At 50.4% G+C, this 15,862-nt stretch overlaps 2 protein-coding genes across 4 annotated transcripts; both read left to right on the top strand.

The window, feature by feature from the left end:
* Positions 1–520: 520 nt before the first annotated feature.
* On the top strand, positions 521–4,412 carry RPL15 (ribosomal protein L15). 2 transcript variants are annotated; one of them, XM_078871108.1, is made up of 4 exons: positions 521–603; positions 2,248–2,429; positions 3,045–3,181; positions 3,890–4,412. In XM_078871108.1, the coding sequence occupies exons 2-4, from the start codon at positions 2,258–2,260 to the stop codon at positions 4,193–4,195; spliced, it is 615 nt and encodes a 204-aa protein (XP_078727234.1). In that variant the 5' UTR covers positions 521–603; positions 2,248–2,257; the 3' UTR covers positions 4,196–4,412. The 2 variants fall into 2 exon arrangements, with proteins under 2 accessions (XP_078727234.1, XP_078727235.1); XM_078871109.1 differs by lacking the exon at positions 521–603 and adding an exon at positions 610–711.
* Positions 4,413–9,287: 4,875 nt separating this feature from the next.
* LOC144943541 (uncharacterized) lies at positions 9,288–15,006 on the top strand. Of its 2 annotated transcripts, XM_078871106.1 has the most exons (6): positions 9,288–9,703; positions 10,239–10,343; positions 11,391–11,899; positions 12,367–12,495; positions 12,939–13,028; positions 13,135–15,006. In XM_078871106.1, exons 3-6 carry the CDS (start codon positions 11,413–11,415, stop codon positions 14,028–14,030), a joined length of 1,602 nt encoding a protein of 533 aa, XP_078727232.1. In that variant the 5' UTR covers positions 9,288–9,703; positions 10,239–10,343; positions 11,391–11,412; the 3' UTR covers positions 14,031–15,006. The 2 variants fall into 2 exon arrangements, with proteins under 2 accessions (XP_078727232.1, XP_078727233.1); XM_078871107.1 differs by lacking the exon at positions 10,239–10,343.
* The last annotated feature ends 856 nt before the right edge of the window (positions 15,007–15,862 follow it).

The following is a 15,862-nucleotide window of genomic DNA, read 5'->3' as shown; positions in this document are numbered from 1 at the left end:
GACTTTACCGAAGGAACCAAGAAGATACTGTACATACATATCGAATCCACCACTCAATGGGAGTTCTTCTCTGCTAACCCCAGAGTCTGAAACACCCTCACCCCAGCCATCATCTCTGTGGACATCTTGCTTCTGTTCCGTTTCAGGTTCAAAACTTGTTTTTCCTCTGCCTATGACCGCCTCTCTACATAAAATAAATATGCCCCCTGTTTCTGCACAGGGTTTTGAGCTGTGGTCTCATTTCGGACACGATACAAATATACCCACGTGGTATCAAATCCATTCACCAACTCTTATCAAGCAGTGGATCGATCATAGCTGGCGATTATGGAGCTGGTCATTATTATTTGTCGTTTGTGACGTTCTCACTCGCCCATGCTGAAAAATCTGAGAAAAAACGAGCTTTATAGCTCATGGGATTCCTCCAGCGTTAATACATATTCTGAATCTCATTGAATGGGAGAAACTTGTGTGACTCCACGTGCTTCCGGCCTCCTCCCTGCCCCCTGATGGCCCCTCCCCTCAGCACCCCCTCTTCGCCCCGCCCCTCCTCGCTAAGGACGCTGGGAAGCGCAGCCTCTTTCTCTTCCGGCGGCCATAGCGGTGAGTGTGTCTGGAGTGGCGCGGCGCGATAGGAATCCATCGCGTATCGCCGCCATCCTCGCGGCTCCTCGGGCGAATTCCCTCTCGAAGGGTCGCACGGAGTCCACGGCGAGTCCCGGGCCCCGTATCGGAGTGAATTGCCGCGCCGGGCCCCCCAGGGTTCGGGTCTCGCCGGGACCCCTTCTCGGTCCGAGCGGTGCTTTTGGGTCCACGGGGAATGGCGCCGTGGTTAGCGCGACGCGTTGCTGTCGACTTGGGGCGACCTGGTTCCTCCTGTTAGCGGCCACGGCTTGATGTCCGCGGCACGTGTTGTCGGAACCCTCCTGGGGACGGACTCGGCCTCAAAACACTTAAACGACTGGATTGTGCGATTACTAGGCAAGCAGGCAGTAATATCTGGTGCTGTTTTTGGCGTTAATAGGCGCTGGATGAACATAGTTTGTTCCAGCCCTTGCAATGCGGGGAAATGCATGCGCATTTATCTGTGTTACAAGTCCTGCCGTGTCGGCCCGGATCTTCCACGCCACGCGAGTCGGGGTGTGTGTGAAGGGGGTGGACGCGCTAGGCCTGGGTGGTAAAGAATTGTTTCCAGTAGCGCCAAAGCCTAGGCGCGTACCTCGTGTGGTTTAGACCCTGGCACAACTCGTAGGGGTTACTGGCCTGTGTGCAAATCGCCCGGGTTGAGCCCAGTCTTACCAGAAGGATGGGCAGGGTTGAGCCTTGGATGGTGCTTGGATTGACGGCCACCGTGCTTTTTGTAATGGACTTGGATTGCTGCCGCTCCGTTGTCGACAGAGAATAGTGCAGAACAATCCATTGTACAGGGTATTGCTGCTACAATATTTATGCTACCGCGGCTTTTAACAATCCTCACTGACCAGCGTGGTGAAGTATGGTCGCATAACCCGCATGGCGTTGGGAGGCCCTCGTCATACATTGTATTGGCACAAGGGCTGTGTAGATCCACACGCAGTGCTTTATGTTCGTCACAGCTTAAAGGAGCACAAACAGTGTTGGGGATTTACATATCTGGCATTATAAATGTGCACATAACAAGTGTTGATTGGAATATTTATTTCGGTTAAATCACAGGTACTTTCGGAGCCTTCTGACCGGGCATAACGATTCATAAATTAAAATATAACGCTAGTGGTACATGGATAGAATATTGTGCGGACGAATTGTATCGGATTTACTATATGTAATCGGTTCACGCAGCTAATATATGTTGCATGCACCGTAATTGCAAGACAGACCTATTCTTGAGCCATGTCTTGGAATTTACTACAATCACCTGCAATTGCATGTTGACTTCACGAGGACCCGTGGGTTTGGTTTATTTTGGCTCTGGTGAAATCCATTGGGGCAATTAATGCTCGTTTTCTAAGGGGACCTGTTTCCACGATGGAAACCTGGTTACAGCAAAAAACTACCTAAAGACACGAGTACTAGCTCAAGTTCCTAATGGCAAAGTCGTGCATCGGCATACAACCACCAAAGAATACAAGGCTAGTAGAACACATCACACAAAGCGTATTGGGTAAAAAACAGCACCGAGGTCGGTGTGAGTGTCATAAAGTGTCTGTAGGTGACCCTGTTTCGCACAACCCATAACACATGTGCTGATGTGCCTCTTGTTTTCAGGTGAGCCAAGATGGGCGCCTACAAGTATATCCAGGAGTTGTGGCGCAAGAAGCAGTCCGATGTGATGCGCTTCCTGCTCCGGGTTCGTTGTTGGCAGTACCGGCAGCTGTCGGCCGTGCATCGTGCACCGCGGCCCACCCGTCCAGACAAGGCCCGCCGGCTCGGCTACAAGGCCAAGCAAGGTGCTTCCCAGGGCTGCGTGCGCATCATCACCTGAACCCCCCCCCCCCCCCTGCTGAGAGAAGATTGCTGGAAAAAGAGACTTTTGATATCGCTGACGATGTGACGTGGATGGGCAACCTAGGGCCACACTGGCAGGGAACAGCCTGTGTGGACATCTGTGAAAGAGAAATAATCGCTGGGCGGATTCCTCCAATATCAATAAATATTCTGATTTTGAATGGCCTGTTTACATGAGGTCTCCCAAGTCGAATTGGCTGGCAAGCTAAATCGGTCACTGCACGCATTTAAGCAGCGCGAACCTGGTAATAGGAGGGAATGTTTTTTCACTTGGCTATGCTTGCTAGTTTTAGTACACTCAGTCACCTGTTAAAAGAGAACCCTAATTGTTTATTTTATTAGATAATGGCCCACCAAAAGTGTTTTTAAAGTTTTATTTGGCCCTCAAGCAAAGATTCTCCACTGCAGTATGGGGCTGACCATGGCAATGTGTAATTTCCTCCCTTGATTTGGGGCCACCAATTGAGAGTGCTGCCTTGTGCTTGACTGAGCATGGGAACGTGGAGAATCGTGTGATATGCGATATGCAATTGCTGAACTCATCTCTTCCTTTACAGGCTACGTAATCTACCGCGTGCGTGTGCGCCGCGGTGGCCGCAAACGCCCCGTGCCCAAGGGAGCCACCTATGGCAAGCCCGTCCACCAGGGTGTGAACCAGCTCAAGTTCGCCCGCAGCCTGCAGTCCGTTGCTGAGGTGAGAAGTTGCTCCTGTGTGTTGGCACACAAGGTTTAACAGTATGTCAAATGGAGTGAAAACGCTGCCCTGGAATATATTGGGTTCCTTTTGACGGGACAGTGGGCACCTATGGGAAAGACTGTAAATAGTTTTATCCAATGTATGAATGTGAACGACTGGTAAGGGGCCATCCATTTAGTACATATGCAAACATCTGTCAGCTTGACCCCTCCCCCGAATCCTATAGAACGGCCTATATTTAATCCATGCAGAAACAATGAAGGATTAATAATATTAACGTGTTTAAGCAAACAGTCTACCTCCAGACTATCTAACTCAGAAGGCTAATGTAGACATTATTATCGAGGCTTCACCCCCCCCCCCCCCAGTTTCCTATGCGTAAGTACATTGTCAGTAGACCCCCCCCCCCCCCATACACAAGCGTACGCATTTGGGTTCACTCCCCCACCCGGGCTGTGAGGTGTTGGAAAATGTACTGGTGAACCTGTGCAGTTTTATTTAGCATATCCCTCCCGCATGCATGGATCTTCTCCAGGTTTACATCCACAATGCAAAATACTTAAAATGGAATTGGCCTAACCTTCCAAAGTGGACTTTCCTGAAAAGGTCTTGAAACAGACATCCCAATTATATGAATACCATTAAGGCATATTTAAATAAAAGTGACCTAAGACTTTGCTGTTGTCTGTCTTTATGCGTGTGTAGGAGCGCGCCGGCCGCCACTGCGGTGCCCTGCGTGTGCTCGCATCCTACTGGGTGTGCGAGGACTCGACGTACAAGTACTACGAAGTGATCCTCATCGACACCTTCCACAAGGCCATCCGCCGCAATCCCGACACACAATGGATCACCAAGCCGGTGCACAAGCACCGCGAGATGCGAGGCCTCACTTCAGCCGGCAGGAAGAGCCGAGGCCTGGGCAAGGGCCACCGCTTCCACCTCACGATTGGCGGCTCGCGCAAGGCCGCTTGGCGGCGTCGCAACACGCTGCAGCTGCGCCGCTACCGCTAGGCTGCACCACATCGGGCCCCGGGCCCTGCTTGACTCTCCTTCGCTTCTTGAAGCTGTACCTGGCTGGATTGACATGGGTAGTTTATACCATGTCCGCGTTTGCCTGGTTGTATCCAATCGTTGTGAAATCTACAACCACTTCTTGAGCTGGAGCAGTGCAGTCTGGCAGGTTTGGGTGAAAGCTGTTGTGTATGATTTCAAAATAAAGTACAAAACATCCCTTGCCCTTGAGCAGCCTGTTGTGGATTTTTACCCAAGATACAGCACTTAACTTGTGTTTCATGAATTGGAATGCATGTTTAAAGAACGGTTTTATTGTCAGTAATCATCAGTCCACTGCTGGATGAATAGTTCCCTGAACATGCCTGCATGCAGCTAATTTAATCACTCCATAATGATTCCATTTGGATGCTTTCTCTCTTGGCTGCCACACCCACCAGCAATCACTGATGTGTTCTGCCCAAGCCCACGACACAATTGACTTTAACTTGTATACTCTTGTTTAAGGCCAGCCTCGCTCTAATCTCAGAAAGAATAAGGCTGCTCCGATTTGAACTTGATGATTTAGACAATACTCTTCCAATCACATTGGGCATTGGCAGACAAAATGTCCACATTTGATTGGGACCATGTAGATAACATGACTTTCTTCAGCTGCTTCAATGTCAACCAAAACAGAGTTAACCTGATTGCCAAATTCAACCTGTCAAAAAAGAAACCCGAACCACACTTGGTAAAGTTAGATGTTAAGATTGTTATCACAGTAACAGCCCAATTTCTGACAGCCTAAAATCGGTACAAGCTAAGGGGTTTCAGTCCCCCCCCCCCAAGCACATCCCAGTGGATTACATCATTGCCCAGGTTGACGTCGCCCTCAAAGGTCTGGGACACAACCCGGCAGATGTTGCAAGATCTGAAATCGCTGCTATCAAGAATGCTAAGAAACCCATTAGCAAGGACGAGCGTTTGAAACTCTCAGCCGAGAAGGGCAATGCCCTTATGGATAAAACCACAACAAAATTCAGGACCTCAATGATGGCTGCTATATTAATAGAGACCCTACCAATAGCCTGGCTACTAAAACCAACAAAATCATCACTAATTCGACTTCCCTAATCGAATCCACCAAACAGCTCTCTCTAAAACTGGCTGCTCGACCACCCAGATTTTACGGCCTTCCAAAAATCCATAGAGGCCACTCCACTCCGTACTATCGTCTACCATTAACTCGCCTACTTATACTGGCACGATTTCTGTCTGAGTGCTTCCCTTCACGGGCAAGACCGCCTCAGCTGGAATTAATTCGGCCCACTTGGTTTCACTGATCAAGTACACATCATTGTTGCCGGAGGATTTGCTTGTCAGTTTCAATGTAGTCTTCACCAAGGTACCTGATACTATTGCAATCAATGAAGTGAATCCTGATGTACCTTCGTTGGTAAGGCACTGTCTTGACAACACTTCACCTGTAATGGTACTTTCTACAAACAGAATAAAGGTACCCCAATGGGATCTCCCCTATCACCAGTGGTAGCGAATGTTTTCATGGAGAAATTTGAGACTGATGCCATCCAGACATCCACCCGACGTCCTTCCTTGTGGAAGAGATGTAGATGACACGTTCATCATCTGGCCACATGGCCTGCCGGCACTGTACCAATTTCTCAACCACATCAATTCCATACACCCATCTTATTAAATTCACCATGGAAGTGGAAAATGATGGCAAGTTTTGATCGAGAAGAGACCTGATGGCTCATTTGGACTGTCTATAGGAAAGCCACCCACACGGATTAATATCTAAAGCCTGGCTCCCACCACCATCCAGCCCAGAAGAATTCCCTCATCACAACACTACGCCATAGGGCTCGTTGCATCTCTGACCAGCACCACCTAGCCAGTGAGCTTGAGCACGTACGCCAGGCTCTCAGGAGGAATGGATATTTTGACCGCACAATCTGCAAAGCTGCAAACCCTCGGGCGACCATCAGAGATTTGTTCATGAAGCCGTCCAGATATACAAACACAGACAAAACTTTAATCGAGAAGATGGATTCAGATTGAGCAATCATTGGAAGGACGTGATAAACCACGTCAAGTTTTAACTGCTGTGATTCTCACTCTTCCACCCGTGCTGTTTTCGTTTACTAATTCAAGCTCATGGACATGCTAATTTCTCCAGCCCCCACCTGTCCCTGCACGCCACAAACCCTCCTCCCTCCGTGAACTCCTGCAGCCACGACTACAACCCCCCCCCCCTCCCCGTGCCTATATAAAGCCACAACAGCAGACCATTCTTTCTCACCTGATGACGGACGCTTGTGTTGCGACCGAAACGTGTTCTTTTACTAATTTAATCACTCCATAATAGTGGATTCCATTTTAATGCTTTCTCTCTTGGCTGCCACCCACCCACCAGCAATCATCACTGATGTGTTCTGCCCACGACACAATTGACTTGTATACTCTTAAGTACTGTAGTCGGGTGTCCAAGCTTACACCATTTTCTGATCCTCATAGCAGGTACTTTGCATTAATTGCAAACTTGGCAAATGAGTATATTGCTTTTCATATATTTAAGCTTTTAAAAAAAGCACACCAACCTGCTCTGCCGCAAATTCATAAATTTGTTAAAGTTACTGAACAGAGGATACATGTTGTCCACAATAGAGGTTTTTTGGGTTAGATCGCGTAAATAAATATTATTAAGCCTGCCACTACCCGACAGCCAACTAGTAAGGGTTGTCACGTAAACAACATGCTGGTACATCACACCGGTGTGTTGGAAAGCCAAGTTACAACATTTACAATCGGAGTCCTGTTGTGGCTTGGCTGTGAATATGGCTTGGCTCTTCAACACACCGGTGTGCTGTGCTAATGATGAATTCACATGTTCTATTTACGTGACAACCCTTACTGGTTGGCTGTGTCGGGTGGTGGCGGGTTTAACGACACAACATTTACGCGATCTAACCCAGAAAACCTCATGGATGATATTGGTCGCGAAAGCCTGCGTGTTAAACTATATACATTTTGTGTTTTGCATTTCTCTGTGTGCATGCATCCCCTTTTGTATTAAGTTCATAACGTATGGATAAAGAGTGCCATGTGCATTCTGCGCGCAGTGTTTGACGCACAAAGTCGTTTGAAATGAGACTTTTGTAAAAATACATAAACTTGACATTAGGAAATGTAATCTCAATTGGCTAACCTGTTCATAAGGTACAGGATCAAGAACAACGCGGTGGACTCTAATCGGGATAAAATCACACGTAAATATAATGGAGTGGTGGTCCACTGGTTAATGGACTCGTAAACCTAACATCCTGAGTTTGAGTCCCCAGTGATAACCGGTCCTGGGCTTCATGCCAATGTGGTGAATTATGCCATAACACATTCCTGCGGAGGGAGCTGGTAGGAACGTTGGGTTGCTCGGTCAATGGCCAGGGTCAACGGCGGCGTGATGTATTCCGCAAATATGCCCGACTGTGAGGGCGGGCAAAATCCGGCGTGAGTAGGTTAAACGTTGAGTTTGATAAGGGCACCACGGGGTGACCAGCCCCTCCCCACCCAGCCCCACTCCTCCCACCCCTCAACCAGCCCCACCCTCCCCCCTCCCCACCCAGCCCCTCCCCACCCAGCCCCTCCCTGCACGACGGACGGACACAATAATCCCCTGTGGGCTGGTGTAACCAGGAGGTTCCTACCAGTATAACCCCCATGACTGGAATGGTGAGAGTAGGCCTCGAGTGTACTGACAAAGACTGGACGTTAAATAAGTTAACAGGTTTTATCAAACGGTAGAAAACAATCAACGGCCAGGCGAGCCCTCTAATAAGTGTGGATTTAAGCTGGTTAACTGATGGGTGGTTTTCATGCCGACTGGAGCACTGACGAATCAGCAACATGGCCATTGATAGTATGGGTGGGACAAGTGGTCTAAATTACACCCAATAATCAGGCAATAAACAACGCACATCACAACATTGCTAGGATACGTGCGCTTGAACAAATTCTATCGCAAGAATTAATGTTGGACGAAACGGGTGATTCCTGGGAGTGCTACCACCGTGGAGATGGGAGCTGTGAGATCAACTCGTCAACGAGGGGCGCTGTGGCGAGATGTTAACTACCTCCTCTGGTACACAGGACGTTGTGGGTTCGATCCCGACCCTGACGCATGTCTATTTGGAATGTGCGTGTTCTCTTCGTAGTCGCGTGGATTTTTTCGCCGTGTCCTCTGATTTTTTTCCCTCCACATTGAGAAACGCGAGTGTCAGAGTTATTTGGCTGCTGCTATAAACTTCCACGCCGTTGAGCCATCATTGGTGGCCAGGGCGCTTCTGAAAAAAGCGATGTAGCTCGGTGGGCCTTAGCTGGTGAAATGGAAATTATGTAAATTATTTTATAGATGAGATTGTGACATTGCAGCAGCGAGAGTGGATATACTCGCTCATGATCACAATGAAGATGATCGTGATGCTCACGTGCCATGGAGCCATGATATCAGTTGTTGTGATGGTGTTCGATGGCTCGCGCTCATTCAGCAGTGGATAAAACAACGGCGACTGCAACTGATGATCATCACTTATCAAAGTCCTCGATGTTGATACCGTTTGCTGATGAGGATCCTGCTGCTGTTGAAAGCCCGAGTTTGCTGCTCATGTTGGAGTAGCTGGTGATCCTCCTCCTGCTGCTGCCGTTGATGCTGATGACGATGGTAATGATCCTCCTGCTACCGTTGATGATAAGGGGCCGTCCATAAATGACGTCACGCACCTAGGGGGGGGGGTCGGACATTTGTGACGAGGGGGGGGGGGGAGAAATGTGACGTCACATCAAAATGCGCAACTTTAAATAAATATAGACAACACGTTTTACTTAATTAAATAGACGTTTTAATAAATGTTTTCTCCTACAACATCAGAGTGCAGCGCCATATTAAATACGCACTACAATGACAAGAGTTTAAAGCGATTTGAAGCATGTTTTATTTTTTTTGGGGAGGGGGGCAGAGTTTTGTGACGTCATATTTGAGGGGGGGGGTCTGACTTTTTGTGACGCCGTGTGACGAGGGGGGGGGGGTCAAAAATCGTCCAAAATCGCGTGACGTCATTTATGGACGGCCCCTTATGATGATAATGATCCTCCTGCTGCTGCTGATGTTGCCACTGCTGCCACTGCTGATGGCCGCATGCCGAGTGGCGGCCCCCACCGCCAGCCGTGGCACAGACGGCCCGTAACAATCAGCACACTCCCCCCACGCGGGTCAATTGCGCGCGGCCGCCGATGAGTCTCGCCGCCGCCGCCAGGGGGAGGCCGCGTTCACCAGGCCTGGGCCCTTCCCCGAGCCTCCTTCCTGACTCGCAGATTCACGTGGGAGACGGCGGCGGTGGTGGCGGTGGTGGCTTTCAAGGAGGTGGGCTGGGGTGGGAGGCCGACTTAACGTCCCCGGGGGTGGGCCACAGGAGCGAGGGAGGTGGTGGAGTGAGGAGGTTGTTGTAGGAGGTGAGGAGGTTATCGTGTGCGACGTGGTTGTGCTGGTGGTGGTAGTTGTGCTGGTGGTGGTCGCTGTGTGGTTTAAGTTCGTGCAGTAGCGGCCACGCCGAGTCGCGGAGAGGGTCTCGGACCGCGACTGTGGGAGCGGTCTCTGTGTGTGGATGCGCGGGTTTGCGGTGATGTTTCACTCCGGACATGCCTCGCGTGTCTTGCCGTGGCTCATGCACCGCACTGGTGTCTCATGGAGGTGACGAACACCTGCAGTTGTCCGTGACCTTACAGTGCAGTGGTTGTCCACACATGGGCCCCCTCCAGCAGTGGATGAACGCACGCCTGCGGACATTTGTAAATGGCGATGCTGCTGAGCACGTTATTGAAACGTGGCTTTTGGAATAACAATTTACATTTTATTTATTTTAACGTCACCCACTTCGTTGCTTTATACGGCAAAAGCTGATGCCCGTTGTGATTATTATAGAGTCGGGGAGCAGTTGACGAGAGGGCCTTGCGATGTTTGGTTTAATCCCATTAATTATCCCATCAGAATCCAGATAGGTGCATGCTGTCCATCTCCTGCTCACCTTCGAGCCAAGTCTGAAGACACCTGCAGTCGGCTCTCTCTCATCCAGGTGCAGACTGACACATTAAGGTCAGTTTAGCGCATAGGCTTTGGCTATCAAAATTATATCCATAATATCGGTTACTCTTCCCAACTCGTAACTAATTAGCACGTTTTGTTTACGTGATTTGGCCGTGTCGGGTGGTGGCGGGTTTAACGACACATTTATATGTATGTGATTTAACCCCCCCCCCCCACCCCTCTGTTTTGACATTAAAATAACTGACCATTCCCGGGATCAGAGGAGATGATGGTAGCAGCGGACTTCAAGTGCGGTACTGTTCTAAGATGGGCTGGCGTCAGAGTCCCTGTGCCACCCACCGCCCACTGCCACCTGCTCATGCCATGCGTGTGGCTACGTTGTGGTCAGCAGAGGGCAGCACAGCGTAGTACAGCAATACCCCGATTCACGTCTCTCCCCCCCCCCCCACTTTTGCGTTGTTTCGCTAATACGTCGACACTTTATGATAAACACCTCAACGTGATTTGCGTCGCCTCAACCCCCACGCATCGTCCCTCCTTTCTCGTTTTCCGTCGCCTCTCGGCCTCCGTCTCCACCACCTCCTGCCCTGTAAATCGCTTCGATTGACGCCGTTTCGATATTCACGAACGCATCACGTGACGTAAACCGGGGTATTACTGTACTCTACATTGTACCCATATCCATGCTCACAGCCTTCACCAACCCGCGCTGACCCAGCGGTGAACTATGGTCAAATAACACCCAGGACCCGCACTGCAGAGGTCGCAATCGGGTACCCGATACCCGTACTCTACCCGATACCCGGCTACCCGGCCGGGTACGGGTACGGGTACCCGTTTGCGACCCTGGTGCGGCCGGGTACGGGTAGGCCGTGAGTCACTGGTGAGTAACCGTTTGTCACTCATTTCGGGTAGGGAACGGGTACGGGTACCCATTTGCGACCCTGGTGCGGCCGGGTACGGGTAAGGAATCAAAACCCGTTTGCGACCTCTGCCGCAAGGCGTGGGGAGGCTATCATTCATCAGTGGGTCAACAAAACGGCCGCGTGTGTGTATGCGTCAAAAAATGTCCTCCATCTGTTTCCGATTGCGCAGGGTTACGGTGACGACCTGCAAGATGGCAGCTGGGGTGGCTGTTGGCGGCCCCACGAGTTTTTCAGCGTGGCTGGGCACGCAAGGCGCCAGCGCAAGCATGGCGCTCGCGCTCGAGCAGGAGCTGGGCATCAGCAGCGAGGATACACTGCTGGCCTGCGCCGAGGACCCGCACATCCGGGCCGAGTTGCTCTCCCTCGCGCGGCGCCGGCTGCCCTTCGGCTCGTACGCTGTGCTGGCGCGCCTGCTGCGAGGGGTTTGGCGGCTGCGGATTGCGGCGGAAACGTTGGGGGGCGCGGAGGCGGCGGTGGCGGCGGCGGCGCTGCCGACGGACTCGTGCCAGCTCCGCTGCGGGGAGCACAGCCTGCTCAGCAGCCTGCTGCACGCCATCGTGATCACGCTCAGCAGCTTGAGCCAGGAGCTGCAGGAGTCGGCGGAGAGGTTCAGCTGCCTGGACGGCCTGCTGCAGGCGGGCGCCAGCCCACGGGGCACAGGCTCGCCGGTGCCAGCAGGTCTGCGAGCGATGGGCACGCAGGGCTGTTACAACGGCCAAACTTTGCGCAAGTGTGCACTGGCTGCCAGCGGATGGCACTTGCGGTGAAATCTTGTGCTGTGTGAGAGGATAGGCCCTTATGTGTGTGCACGTATATGTGTGTCGTTGTTAGCGGAGTGGTAGAGTCGTAGTTAGCGCGCTGCTCTACCAACGCAGCGACCCAGGTTTGATTCCTGCTCACGTTCCACACCAGTGATGATTATCTGAACCGGTTCTGGGCCTCCCCTAGGTCGACTCAGCCTCAAACGAGTACCTAGTGCGGTGTGTAAACATCGCCACTCGGGAGACAGAGGCGGTCAGGCGTGGTGCTGGCCACCCACCCCCTCGTGTACCGTTCCGGCATTCGTAGGTACTCGCTAACTGCACTTGCCCCTACAGTCTGTTAAGGCTATACAGGGATCTTTGTCTTTGTGTGTCATTGTGCAGAGGCAGTGGACAGCCCTGTTCCAGTGGAGTCTTCGTCCCCTGTGGATGCTTTCGGAGCGCTCGCAAACGAGGAGCAAAACCCATCCCGTGCATGGGATGTAAACATCAAAATGGAACCGGTCAGTGAAAGTAAGTCTGGCATTCGTAGAAATTGCAGTGGGGCCTTGTTTTCTTTCGAAATTAGCCACGTGGATGGTGGTGAGTGAACCAGTGGACGGCTTCTGGAGTAGCCTGATGAAAAATATCTGAAAGAGACTGATGGCTAATGATGGAAGTAGCGCTACTTTCTGGTCCATGGTTTTTGATCGGTGACTGCAGTTGCACTGTGGGCTCGCCTGAATTTTTCCATCGGTGTAAGTGGTGGCTGCATCTGCTGTCCAATTGTTGCATGTGATTGAATACAAAGTCACAACTGTGACAACACAATGCAGCAATGTAAGCACTTGAGTGCAGTTGAAGGTGCCAACTTGGCTATCGTCGTAATTATTGACACACATTCAAAGTGTGAAAAGCTTCAAGTGATGTTCGATCATGTAAGGTGCCATTGGGCTCTTTCGTGTGCTGCGATGTAGGTACACCTGACAGCTCTGATGGGGTTTCTGGCCACAACTTGGATGTGTCTTTCGTGAAAGTGGAAGTGGAAACCGATTGCCTGGAGAACGGTGGGTCCAGCTCATGTTTCATTCTAAACTGGGCATCTATAGCATTAATGTTTGAACAGTTGTGTGTCTGTGTAATGTTTAGCGTGCTTGGTTCTCCTGTGTGTAGGTGATGTGCCAGAGTCCAGTAAGGAATATTGCAATAACGTAAATACGTTAAGGCAATGGAAAGCAGCCAGACCCACATACAAGTGGAATGACGACCAGGGCAGGTCACCGGACTGGGCTGTTGATAAAACGTCGCTCATGAGGAATAGCAACAATCCACGCTGTGGCAAGGGCAGTGGTAAGAAAGATTTGGGAGAATTCTGGAATCCCAACCTGACTCTTGATCAGAGCGTGGTTCTCATTGAAGATGACAATCAGTTTACGGCTGAGAACAGTCTTGGGTATCAACACCGAGTGCATGCGACTCCAGGTGCTCAATCGCTGACGATGCACCTGGATAACGATGGCTCGCCTGTGCAGATATTCACACAGCCGGAGAGGACTTCTGCCACGGAAGACGAAGTTCATGGCACTGAAAATCAAGAAGACGCTGTTTCACCAATGGAGCCGCCACCGTCTCTGGGAGCAGCACAGGCAGAGGATGTGCCGTGTGTTGGCTGTGCGGAGTGTGGCCAGGAGTTTTCGCTGCCGGCTCAGTACGTGGAGCACGTTCGTTGTCACCGACGCGGCGGGGACGGCGGCGCGAACGACGGTGCCGCGGGAGGCGGCCGTCCCTTCACGTGCCCGCTCTGCGGGGCTTGCTTCTCGCACCTGTCGGCGCTCAACCGCCACCAGCGCACGCACACGGGCGAGCGGCCCTTCTCGTGCGAGGATTGCGGCAAGCGCTTCACGCAGTCGTCGCACCTGAACCGCCACATGCGCACGCACACGGGGGAGAAGCCCTTCAAGTGCCTCCACTGCGGCAAGGGCTTCCTGCAGTCGTCCGACCTCGCTCGTCACCAGCGCACGCACGCACGCCGCCCCCACAGCCACCAACGCGATGATTCATCAGCATAGTCAACGAAGGACCGTTGTGCCAAACGCGTGACCTCTTGCGACAGCATTTGCATTAACTGATCTTGCTGCCATATACCAGTGTCTCAAGTAATTTGTTTGATCCACGTATCACAATGGCGGTGCCATTCGTTTGAGGGTCGCAGTCCACCTCAAACGTTAACCGCCAACTGAAGTGCACAATTTGCTGGAGATTGTGCATCCAGACAGGCGACGTATCTAAAAAGTGACAGCAATCTCCCTCCAATTGCGAGGAGACCGGTCGCAGATGCTAATGGTGACATTTCCGACGAAGTTGAACCATCGGATGCCAAAAAGACATCTTTGGCATCGCATGTGGAAGAACTGTAGCCGATCCAAATGAGCTTGAAGCAATTTCCAGCCCTCCGCACGATACAGAAAAACTGACAACGCAGCTCTGCAGACTCTCAGTTTGGTGCCCAGACTGAAACGTTTCTGGGACCGAATGTGGCTCAGACCTTTCATTATTCCTGAGGCCAGGCCGATCCGGCGCATAACTCCAGGTCTACGTCGTCCATCAGTGGTCTGTTCAGATCCCAGGTAGAGAAATTCCTCCACTGCTCCGACAGCATTACCATTAATTATGCAGTTTGCTTCTGGAGGTCCAGAGCCTAAGTTCAGGAATTGAGATTTCCACCCGAGATTGGGGTGGCTACAACATATCTCCACGATTGCCAAACGTCTTCATTTCAATAACATTGACATCCCTTTGACTTCACCGATTTTTATTTTGTTTGAGTGTTCACAGACGGCGTGTATTTTATTGTTAATACACATGCAGTATTAACCAGGGTAGCCTGCCAGATTCAAACCACAAACCTCTGCGGGAAGCAGAAAATCCAACCGACCAAACTGAACACATAACCATCGTTTTGCACTCGTCAAAAACAAAAATGCTTTTTATATGATTGCTTTGTAACAGTTCTTATGTGTGCCAGCATTAATATTTGTACCAGAAACTAGCAGGAATAAAACTTTTTTTTTATAGAAACGGATTTGTTTGATCTTGAAATTGTATGCACTATCACAGTGGAATGTGAGAGAATGGCTGAACGATGGGCTAAGATGTTTAATGTGCGAGTACATGAGTGACATTCACAAACTCAATCCAGTGAATATTCGCTGCTTGCCAAACACTGCCAATAAAATAAAAACTCACCACTATTGTCAATATTGCCTTAAAACAGAAATATATATAGTGGGCTAAAGTTTTTTGACGTTCGCCCCTAAAGAGATACGATCATTAGATTCAATGTTGCACTACACTGCCTACTACCTTCAAATATTAAAGCTAATTTATCGACAGCATTTCCATAAACGGATGTTGAATAGCGAATCCACCCACAAAATTGTTGATAAACTGGTTTCACCGAGGTTTTTTTTGTTATCTCCAACTAGAATCCAATCTGTCATCTACTCTAACGAAAGTCCATTTCCCGAAACGGCCGATTACTGGAAATGGTTTTTTTTTTGCGACATTGTTAACATGCACTGCTGCCAACACTTGTCATTTCGCTACTGAAGGCTCTCCCTATGCCGTTTCAGTCAATGTACGTTGAAGTATGGCGAATACTGCGTTGTGAGACCATCTAGCAGTGAATTGACAAATGACGATATGCAATTACGCTCCATTCCTAAAGCATACGAACATTTCGACGTGATTTACTTACCAGTGATGTTTAAATAATAGTTGCGGGGCGGGGTTAGGGTGGAAGTGTCCAGGACATATGACCCTTATGGCGGGACCCTGGGGTCCCGCCATAAACGGAAGTCTAAATCGTAATTATTTTCCTTATTTTTGGCGACTCCGTCCC

Source organism: Lampetra fluviatilis, chromosome 31, assembly GCF_964198595.1.
Source record: "Lampetra fluviatilis chromosome 31, kcLamFluv1.1, whole genome shotgun sequence".
Classification (NCBI taxonomy): Eukaryota; Metazoa; Chordata; class Hyperoartia; order Petromyzontiformes; family Petromyzontidae; genus Lampetra; species Lampetra fluviatilis.
The sequence above is the reverse complement of the archived record's forward strand: the minus strand, read 5'-3'. Positions and strand labels throughout refer to the sequence as shown.